The 11858-nt window shown below is 34.9% G+C and overlaps 1 protein-coding gene across 1 annotated transcript; it reads right to left on the bottom strand.

Annotated features, from left to right (window-relative positions):
- Nucleotides 1-383: 383 nt before the first annotated feature.
- LOC149568208 (pathogenesis-related thaumatin-like protein 3.6) lies at nt 384-1687 on the bottom strand. The gene is made up of 2 exons (XM_089821212.1): nt 1316-1687; nt 384-1229 (listed from the first exon to the last, which is right to left on the bottom strand). Exons 1-2 carry the CDS (start codon nt 1374-1376, stop codon nt 538-540), a joined length of 753 nt encoding a protein of 250 aa, XP_089677338.1. The 5' UTR covers nt 1377-1687; the 3' UTR covers nt 384-537.
- Nucleotides 1688-11858: the final 10171 nt, after the last annotated feature.

Here is an 11858-nt window from a genome sequence, read left to right on the forward strand (position 1 = left end):
TTTTGGCTCGAATCCCTGTTGTCTTTCACTCAGTACCATACCCAGTTTCAGAACGAAATGATCACCGGCCAGCTACGATCCCCCGTCTGCTACCTGCTAATGGTCCTTGTTCGAGAGCTTTTAAATGCTTAGCATTTCACCGTACATAATCATAACGAAATAATGGTCTTTGATATAAAATACAAAATCAAACCAGCAAAAATCCAACATAACCTTCAAACTATCTAAAGTGTGCCGTGCTGTCCGTATAGAAAAAATGTCCAGAGTTTGCAAGAAAAATATTACGAAACCCTAAAACAAGCATAGGCTATTTACCCCTACAAAAAATGAGTGACACAGAGCCCAAGCACACCATGAGGCCAGTGGCTAACTAGCCCGCGGAATGATCTTTATTATCATTTTTTTTAATTATTTAGTAAAAATGCAAAAATCATTGTTAAATAATTTTAGAAATAATTATTTAATAGGAAAAAATGATTTATGCAGAGACTTTAGTCGTCTGCATAGACGCTTCCCACGATGGGCAGCCCAGGAATCTCATTCGTCATCGTTTATGGAGATATACAAGAAGACAGCGAAAACGGAGTCAGTTTTACCGCAGAAGACGATTTGATAGTTGTCCCCGGTAGGGCAAGTAAAGGTGCTGTTGTCGGCATCTTTGGCGTAACTGTAGGCGTCGGGGCACAGATCCTTAAAAAAGGTGGAGTAGAGGGTTTGGCTGCAGTTGCTGACAGCGGTTCCTCTGCAGCAGTGATCATCCGTGTTATATTTGTAGCACCCGCTTTGGCATCCTCCGCCGCTCAACTTCAGCTCATTAGGGCACAGCGAATTGATGTCGGTCAGGCACGCGATTCTCCCCTGGCACTTAGGGTTTCTTGATGTAGGGTTTATCGAAAGAGGCAGATTGAAGCCATCCACCAGAGAAATGTCGTAAAAGTCCAGATCTAGAGCATTGAGGGAGTATTCAACCAGAGTGGTTGGCCCTGATCCCATGCCTTTGCATTCGAGCAGACCATCGCAGTCACCCGTTTGACAGGAGCCCTGCCCGCTGCCATTGAAGGAGCAGCCCGTTCGCCCCCAGATTCTGCCCGAGGATGCTCCGGCGTCGGGTTGGAATGTCCAAGACTGCCCTTGGGCAAGTTGTTGCCCTCCACCTGGAGATGCTGCTGCCCAGACCGTGTAGGGGCACTTGTTTGTGACCTCAAATGTTGTTGCCCTCACTTTTGCTCCTGCAATCAAGCAAGAAATTGAAGACTGTAAAACCATGAAATCTTACAAGAAATAGTTTTTATATACATCTAATGCTAAATGTTACCTTGGAGAAAAACAGAGCTGATTGCAACGAGAGCAATCCAGGCTGCTATTTGTTCAGTCATTGCTGGTGCTCGTAGAATGAATGTTAGAGATCCAGAGGAAAATTGACGTCGTCTTGTTCAGAGGGATATTGTTGCGTATACGCTCGTAAGTCTCCCGGTGACTTTGGTGCCCATTTCTGAAGTCAAAGATAAGAACGAATAAGATCTTTGAATGGGTTTTGTTATGAATATTTACAGTGAATTCCTTTGTAGATTCGGACCCACTCAAGTCATCATCCCGCATGGGGAGGGCCGGCTTCTTCAAAAGTTCATAAATGATCTTTGAATTTGAAATGAGAGGGCTTGGACCTTTTCATTGTTGCTTCGGGGTAGAGTTGTGGGAGGGCAGGGATATGATATGATATGATATGGTAAGTTTTAATGATGTTCACAAGGTTAAACTAGTGATGTTCACAAGGCTAAAGTAGCTTATGGGACCCACATGATCACCCCCTAAGGTAGGAGAGGAACTAACCTAATTGCAAACTTTTGATTAACTTGTCTTTTTGTAATTGAAGTTTGATAATCAAAGTCGTTCTCTTCACTTGATTCTCCTCAAATAAGTAGTTCAAGTCCCTTTCTGTAATATCTTTGTATAACCGAATCTAATGTCATTGTATGCCAGACAAATCTTTGATAAAGTGATGCTTCTCTCTATCGCCCCCATATTACAGAATAAAAAAGTTATGTCTGTCCACTCTTCTTTTGGAACTTATCAATCTACCATTTTCACATCGTAGCCGATGTGAACTAGTTATGAGTTACATTATCAACATTTTTGCTCTCCAATTAATAGGTGCTCTTATATATGCTTTTTCATCATGACTAGAAGTGGGGTTAAATTATTTAGTGTAGTAAGATTTTTTCCACCCCATGTGTCTTGTCCATATGATATTGTGAAATTTTTCCATGACAAACTTCTTTATTTCTTTAATACTATCTGGACAAGTATGGATATTGATATCCCATTTTCACATCCACTTGTCAGGTTATATGGTTTTTGCAAGTCAGAGTACACCAAAATATTTTTCGAAAAGTTTCACATGCCTTTTACGCCGAAGGCGTCCCTTTTCTGAGGTCTCAAAATGTCATTTTAAAATCAACAATCAATATTCATTAATATAAGATGGAAGACGATTGAACTAATCTCAAGCGTTTATTTCGTACCACCAAAACATGCATATCGAATTTGCAATTCTTCTGACATCGTGTGACAAGCATACTCCTTTCCAATATTTTATTACATTTTTAGTTGAGTGTTTTCAAATTACGAATGTCCAATTTGCAATTCTTTTGATGTCGCATGAAAAGTGTACTCTTTTCTAATATTTTAGTACATTTATCCTTGTTGGTGTTTGCATTTCATCAAGGTTAATTTAGACTCTTCCATCGTCAATCCTATAAGCGCCCTGCATTTTCCTGCGTCTACAACAAGTTTCGTCTCTTGTTCGTTTAATTCAGACTCAAACGAGAATTACTATAAACATCTCACATTTCGTGCACATGGGATAGGTTTCTAATTTACCCCAATTTATGTTTGTGCCCTTTAAAGCCTCTTGTCCATTACCTCCTCTTTTTCAGACTGCATTTGCAATTTCCAAGTTTTCATTTCTTTCTCTTTGATTAAGTACATTTCATTGGAATTTTTTTTCCTAAAACATTTTCGATTAATTAAATTAGTTGCTTTATTTGACAAATTTCTCTCTTTGTGCTCTTTTGTTTCTCGTTTTTCTTTATTATTGAAGCTTACGATTTTCTTTTTTGTTGCAACAATCATACCCTAGATTGAGTGTATGATAGACGTGGCTTTGGGGGTTTGTGTTTGATGTGTGTGGAATTGATATTCTCCATTTTCCTGGCATAACTTTGGTAAGATTCTAAATTTGCTCAGATTGTTTTATAACCATGTTAGAGTGTAATAGTATTGTTGATTTCATTTTTGACATTTGTGTTTAAGTCTTCCAATTTTGAGATATTGTCTGAGTCTTGTGGGGTGAATTTGCAGTAAATATCATTTAATTATGAATTTTATCTGCGGTGATTAGCTAGTCCTAACTTGGAATTTAGGGTTGCTTTTCTATTTTTATTATTTTATCAAATCATATGTATTGATATGTTCTATTTTCATAAAATTTTATGTATAAATTAGTAAGAAATTATCATCGACAATATCATGTAGTTTTCTAATTTAATATTAAGATTTATAATATTTCAAAATAATATAGATATAGTTATTTTTGTTTCTTCATATGAATCTTAAACTTTGTAAGTTGTAGTATTTGAAAAAGATTGTGTCAAGAATTTTTTGCATTAGTATTTTCGATCACATTCTTTGATCTATCATCAAGATTAGAAGAGAGTTGAAGGTGAAAACAATAAACAAATAGTATATAAATTTTTAGTTTGTAACATTCTTATTTTATATGATATTATACATAATTAACATATTAGTTTATATTTAGACACCTTAAAAATAAATGTCATAGAAGTATTGAAATGATCAAACTTCTGTAAAAATTTCATATGACAAATAAGGCAACCCTGACCAACAAGTGGTATGTGGTATCAGAGGGTGTGCTTGTTACCATTTTTCATCACTATACAAAATGGATAAGATGTTGACCAGTCTTTTCCTTTAGGGTGGTGGCCACATACACTAGTAAATTTAAACCTAATTTTCAACAAGGATTCGTTGCAATTTCAACACCACTATGTTGACAAAACGAAAAACACTGTCATCGATCTTTTTTCGTCAATTTCACCACACCCTAAACATTTATCAAAATTTTGATGTTCCTATGGTAGATATATTGACGAAACTATTGTCGGGATATTTGCCTCAACCCGCAAGCATTGTGTACTACACTTTCCACCTATGTGACTAATGGTTGTCAAAATCGCAACAAAAACCTCATTGAAATGCTCTACGTCTGTGCATTGAAATTGCGACGAACACTGGTTGAATCTCACGTTGCACATATAGCATCCTTGTTGAAATGCTATGCTCCTTGTCATCAAAATTGTGACAAATACTTGTCGAAACTCACGTTGCACATATAGCATCCTCGTTAAAACGTTATGCTCCTTATCGTCGAAATTGCAATGAATACTAATTGAAATTCATGTCGCACATATAGCATCCTCGTCGAAATGCTATGGTCCCTTTCATCAAAATTGTGACGTTCAGTTCTGTTATATATATATATATATATATATATATATATATATATATATAATTGATTAAAATATGTATAATTATGCTCGTGAGTTCTTAGCTTAGATACGTTGAGTTTAGAATTTATAATTGCATGGGTGATTGCAAGTTAATTTCTTAATGATATATCTAGCAACTATTTCTCCTCTTAATTTCTGTGTTGCTACAATTAATAACAAAAATTTCAAACATTAATTGATAAAAAGCCTGTAAAGAAAATGTATACTGTACATACAATATTGTTACAAATTTGAGAAACACTCTATTGATAACTCTACATTATGCATTGTGTCAAAGAAAGATGGGATCCAGTGGATGTGCGTTAAGGATTGAATAAGATTTCATAGAATTGATATCTACTATCCAAATTGATAATCTGTTGGAACAATTCTTGTATGCCAAATATTCTACAAAGTGGGACCTTGTTGGAAGTATAGATAGAGTAACTGAGGGGGGAGAGGGGGTGAATTAGTTACCACACAAACAAATCCACAGATCCCTTAGATGTCTTATAAAACTAGTTACTGTTGTCACTCAGTAGCCACACAAAAAATGTTGTAAGTCAGTAGATGTATTGTATGTTAACTTATTACTGATCTTTAAGCATTCACAGTGATTTAACATGCATGCATAAAAGAAATAACATGAACACAAGAGACACTAGATTTAACGTGGAAACCCAATATGGGAAAAACCACCAAGTAACTAGCTACTAATTTTCACTCTTCTGAAGTGAGCCCTGTTAGGAGCCAACCCTATTAAAGGTTACAAAACACACTGTTAGGTGTGACCTTGTTAGAGGATTTTATCACCCTGTTAGGAGTGGCCTTGCTAGAGGACATTAGAACAATTCAATAGAACTGTCCACCTTGTTAGAGAATTTACAAAATGGTTGTTAAACCAACTCTGTTAAAAGATTTGGAAATCACTGCTACAATTGTGAGAAAGTAACAATGAGTTGACCTGAATGAGATGCAATTGAATTGCTGATACAGATCCCTGTTCTACTTCACTAGATCCTTTTTTATCAAATACAACTTTGCTGCTCCTCAAGGATATCTGATCCTTCTTCAAAATTAGCATATAGTTTCCTCTTTACACAATCAACACACTTGCATGCTCGCTCATTCATTCATCCATACTTTAGAGTTCACAACTTAACCTCTTATTCATACCTTACAAATTGTCAAGTTGGCTCATTTACAACTTACAAATATCAATAGTCATTACATCAGTCAACTACAATCATTACATTAAATAATTAAACTTTATTTTCCAAAACAATGAAATCCTTCATTGGCTGACCTTGCTCGGTAGTCACTGCTCCATAAATGATTTCTAGTGTTAACCAACTGAAGCTCGATGAACACTGCAAACTCTAAAAAATCCTTTGGAGATCAAGTGAACTTGATAAACACTGACTTTCCTTCACTGATCTTGTGAGCTCGGTAGAAACTAACTTCTACCACAAAAAGCTTTGACACTCGAGTGAGCTCGGTAGAAACTGTTTCCACAGAATATTTTTTAGGAATGCTCGGTAGACTCTGGAATTTGCTTTGCTGACCAACTGAGCTCTATAGACTTTGTTTGATAATTGATATGACATTTGTGTAACATCAAAGACAACACATAATTGAACAATTGTATCCAATAGACCTCAGTTTGGATTTCACAAAGTGTGGATCAAAGGAAGAGGATATGTGGAAGAGTGCTTTAAAGACACATCAAGCATTGATGAGTGATCGGTACATTGTTTGAATTGTGCAACGCACCAACCATTTTAAGCATCTTATGAAAGAAGTATCGAGACAATTAATTGACCTGTATATCATTTATTTACATATCTATGATGAGTACACTCCATGAAGTGAATTCGTCTCATTTTGAGAAGGTATTTGAAATTTTAAGGGAGCAAAAATTGTTGTTGACTAATAAGAAGTGCCAGTATGCCAAAACTTTTTGTTGTACATTGGTCATGTGTTAGGTGATGAGGAGAAAAAGGATAGATCCTTCCAAGGTTGAGGCCATTGTTAATGACCAAAATTCATAATCATGAGTGGGACTTGAAGCTTTCTAGGCATAACACAATACCTTAACAAATTTGTGAAGAACTCTTGTTCTTTCGCCATTGAATGAAGTCATAGGTAAAGGAAGAAAGTTTCCATTGTTACCTAAAAACCCATCTCCGATGCTTGAGACATGTCTCTTTTACTAGAGATGTCTTTGAAAATTTCCCAAAGCATAAGGCTCTTTTGGCCACCCTCTCCCGTCGTCTCAAAAGTCTCCTAACTAGAAATTGACATCTCCCACAAAAAAACTTAGGGCAAAACATGTTATAAGGTGTAAAAGTAAGACAAATAAAAAATATAAGCTTGCATAAGATTTCATGCTGATATTTTGGATGGTATAGTAATCCATGCTAAGTTATAATGCTCAGATCTACTAAAGTGTATACATTTTGAGATGGACAAAAATAGTTGTATGAGTAGTTTCCTATCATTGTGGTGTTCTAAAGAGAATTTTCCTTTAGTATTTAGTGTTCTTGTATGGTTGACTTGGTATTCCCGCTTTCCATGTTCTATATTACAATATTTTTTGGAAATTATTAAATATATTAAAAGAATGGCATCACCAAGTATGTTTGTCTCCTATTGTGTCTCCTATCTATGAAAAATAGCCATATTGGTATCCATACTAGTCTCTAGTGTCTCTAAGTTCCCTCATCTGCTAGTAATTATGAAAGTTTCACTAAGGCAATAAACATTAACAAACTTTAGAGGATTTGAAGAGGAAAATAAGTACAAAACTTGTCCTAGCTTTACCCTACTTGCAAGTAATAGTTGAGGTAGAGACAAATGTTAATTTATTAGGATATAGATGTAGTGCTTTTGCAAGGAGGATGGCCAATCTGTGATCACTTGGAAATGTTCAAAAGGGGTCCATTTTGAATGATAGCACCTACAATATGGAACTTATGCACTGGTTTAACAAAGAAGTGGAAACAGACCTCATGTGAAAGGAGACTGTAGTACGCATATAATGGTAGGCACAAACAAAATTAGTATTACAGTAGTTGAGATATTACAAATGGATGGGAATTTTGTGACAGTTCCTTCTTGTGGTCAAGTATAAGCATGGTGTGATAAATACCGTTGTTGATATATTATTAAGAATGCCTTGTTTATTTATTGCAAGTAGTTTCTTGTGTTGGAGTCATTTTCTTGTGAAGTGCATGTTGAAGATCATGTTCATGTCACTGATTTTATAGAGGTATACTAGACAAGGCAAATATGACATCTCTTTCTTCCCAACCTCTTCATTATAAATGGTGTGACCACATCCTCTTACCTACGCTAAAGATGCTACCTCAGTCTTGTATCAATTTTGTAATAACACCTAAGCCATAAAGGTCTATCAACTTTAGCTTGGTAATCCTCCTCATCAAGGGTTTATAGTTCTCATTATTTCCAAATTTTAAGACCCACCCCTTTTTGATACATGTATGTGCATTCAAGAAAAAATAGAGATTACAATTGGACTACAAAATAATGATGAGAATATATTCCTTGACCCTCAAGTATTTGTGCATATATTTCAAATAATCTGGACAAATAAAAGGACGTAAATCCCTTCAAATAATTTGGATTATTTTCATGGGATGAACTAATCAACACTGCCAATTGATATTAAATCGGTTGACAAAACAAATTCTACCACCGCAATACTACAAAATCAAGGATCATTTTCCCTACCACACACAAACAACCACAGTCAGCATTAAAGCTTTAGGGGACATTCATATGCAAAAAAAATTGCAAATACAAATATTTAAACCTGGATACTACTCACACAGAAAAAATGAAGTCTTCCAAGTCCAAGGCCTACCAACTCAAATCGGAGGCTACCCATTTTTCTGAAAAAACCTGTAGTTGGCAAACATAATTAAACTATTGTGTTTCTTCAAGTAGAAAAACAAATCACAGCGAAATTGCCATGAAATATTGTAAACTCCCTACCCTTATGTGTTGCCTTTTGAAGGTGAATTTGAGCTACTTTGCCTACTTCTAGGACTACTTTTTCCTCCTCTCATGGGCATATAGAACCATTAAGAAAAATTATCAATAAAAAGTAAAAAATGAAATAAGCATTCAAGCCCAAACTATAAATAAAGCATGCACCTTCTTAGATTTGGACTCTTTGAAAGTTTCCTATCTCCACGAGAGGGACGCTGAAGAATCACAGATGCCAAATAAAACTCAACATTGTGGATGTCTTGAATATGATATATTAAAATGCAATTGTGTGCACTATTACATATGATTAAGTGTTCCATCTACCTCAATAAGCATTTCCAGATGTACAAATACATGAGATATCTAAATGTAATTATGTGTTCCATCAACCTCAATGAGAATTTTTAGATGTACAAACAAAAAGAAAATCAAAATAACCATGATCTAGACAAAAAAAAAAAAAATTAAAAGTGACCAATGATTATTTTATGCACCTTTTGTGGACTAGGAGATTTAGAGGAATATGAACTGGATCTTCCACACTTCCAAGGAGGTGATCGTGCCTTGATAACAAAAATATCAAGACAGTTTTGAGTAACATAGCTTTAGAAATAATTTTGGATATGGGAATGAGTACCATGCAACATTGACAAGAAGACAATTCCCAATTGTAAAAGACCAAAGTCATGGATTCTTTGGACATAAGGCATAGATGATAGGCGACATGGATCCTAGGTAGTCCAATGGACAACACAAGCAACCAAGGCCTAGATAGAAGATGTCTTATAAGAATGCAAAAACAATATGGATATTAAGTGTTAGGCAAAAAGGAATACTAGGACTAGAACCATTTTAACTAATCTATATGTTTCATATAGGGTATTCTCTCATTGTCATGCTCTCATGCTAAATCTCTATATCTATTATGTTACACATTTGCATTTAAAGTCTACTTGATCATGACAATGGAGGTTGTTTTAGATGGTTTACCATTTGGTCTTCATGTATGACACTTATCTTCCAATCATAGTTGGGAAACTCAGTTTCGACAAAACCTTGACAGACCTAAAAAACTTGACTTGGCAAATGATTGGGTAACTTAAAAAATTGCTTGAATGTCTTTACAAACACCTTTTTTTCTCTGCAAAATTTGATGACAAGAAGTATCCAAAAAGACCTTAAATGATTACACAAGTGTTTTCATTTTGTACTAAGTTTTATTGATTTGAATGCAAATGAGTACAAAACCACATCACCATGTGGAATCATGTTTGTTGATAGCTTGATATAAAGGATGTCTGACAAAATCATAATAGTAAAACTAAAAGTAACTACAACACTTTACATCTTCCTCATCCCTAATCTACATAATTATTTTTAAATTGCAAATGAACATGCACCTTCATTTAATCTTTGATGCACATCAGGGGCTTCATCATGCAACATATAATAAGGATCTGTGTTACAATTAGGAAGTTGCATTGCAATGTCATGCACACATTAATATCAAATAGATTGTTGATCAAGTATTCAATTTATAATATATATTTTTTGCATATTTACCTATTCACATGATGCAGGGGGCTCTTGGGTTGGGCCAGTGGAAGCTTGGCATAGGCGTTCAGCCACAGCTTGATAGCCTTCCTTGAAGGCAATTTTTTGGTGTTCTCTTGTGGCCTCTAAATTAAATTTAGATCCCTACATTTTTTGATTAAACAAAATTATTTCCATTTTATATATTATTTTCTTAAGGAATTTATTTACTCCTACTTACAATTTGTGCTTTAATTTTTTAATATCCACCAGAGCCAAGTTTGTGCTGCCCAATCTTTTCTAGCCTAGTCTTTGTTTCCTTTGACGTATCATGCAACCTATGAAAATTTTGAAATATGTTATATGATATAGATATAAAGATGCCTAATCAGTGCATTATTACATTGTACTAGTAGTTAATACTATTGCATACCTTCTTCTCTCATTTGCACCTATGTAGCTTCTCTTTTAACATCCATTTTTTCCTTTACATCCAAAATGAAGTCATTCCAATCCCTCACTGAAATAAAGGGAGGACGCTTGTACTTTGGATTGTGGATGAGACTCCCTTACAATGTTAAGATGTTTTGCAATTCTTTCCAAAATTTTCTTCTCCTTAAAAATATTACCAAACTCATGCTCTAAATATTTAATGAACTGATCTTTTAATTATTTTTCTTACAAGTTCCACCTTTTAAGAAAAAACACAAAATTGTTACATAGAAAAACTAACTAAAGTTGTGTACCTTATACATATGGTGGGCTGGAAAATCTTCAGTGCATGGTCATAAAGCATCTTATAAAAGTAATTATTTCCTGCAAAAAATGTCATGAGATCGTCAATCCAAAACTTGTTATGAATAAGTAAATGCATATTACAATATTAAAAATAATAATTTAAAAGTATCAGGAAGCTTAAGACATTTCAAAGGCCTCAATTCATTGGCGTCAATCAACAATGATGTCTACATAGCTCTTGTGCTAGAAACACAGGTAGATCTAGGAAATGATGGTGAATTATCACCAATACATGTACTATGATCTGTATCTAGGATCGCAAACATCAGCAATGAGTCTACTACTAGATGCACCCATGATTAGAGTACAGATTATCAAATCATAACTAACACAAATATAGAAAAACAAGGATTTACTAGGCATAGACTATGAAGGCATCAATGTTTGCATGGCCCTTGTTGCCGACATTGCAATCGACAATCTCTAATGGACCTCTATCGACCTCCTAGGAGTCTCCTGCACTTACTGACCTAGTGAACAATACATTGTTAGCAAAGACATTCTGATATAATAAAAGTAAGAGTTAACTTAAGAAGTTTTTGAATAATCGATCAAAGAAAAAATTCCTTGTAACTTGTCAACTTAAGGATTATTTTACCTGAGGTAGTTGGAGCTCCGCTAGTACCGGCCTCACCGCGATGTCCTTGACCAGGCACTTGAGTTTGCAAAAAATCCTATAACAACAACACATACATATTTTAGTTCACAACATAAAAATAACCTTTATTGAACTTTTTTTATAATTAAAGATTCATTACTACTTACTTCGAAACAATGTGTTGTGTCCATCAATTCATGTTGCCTCTTAAGCACCTCCTCCATTGGATTTGGATCTTCAAAAATGCTCATAATTTCTAGATTGATTTTTTTTCAGTTTTTTCCTCATCATATATGTTAAATTAGGCACCTCTGCGATATCGTCATCAGAAGGGTAGGTGCCCCTAT

This window comes from Cupressus sempervirens, chromosome 3 (assembly GCF_028749045.1).
Source record: "Cupressus sempervirens isolate cs-2001-9-10 chromosome 3, ASM2874904v1, whole genome shotgun sequence".
Classification (NCBI taxonomy): domain Eukaryota; kingdom Viridiplantae; phylum Streptophyta; class Pinopsida; order Cupressales; family Cupressaceae; genus Cupressus; species Cupressus sempervirens.

Excerpts from the sequence above, each read along its gene's own strand:
- LOC149568208 (XM_089821212.1), bottom strand. The coding sequence starts at position 1,376 with ATGACTGAACAAATAGCAGCCTGGATTGCTCTCGTTGCAATCAGCTCT. Across the intron at positions 1,230-1,315 it reads CAGCTCTGTTTTTCTCCAAG|GAGCAAAAGTGAGGGCAACA; the intron begins GTAACATTTAGC and ends GCTTGATTGCAG.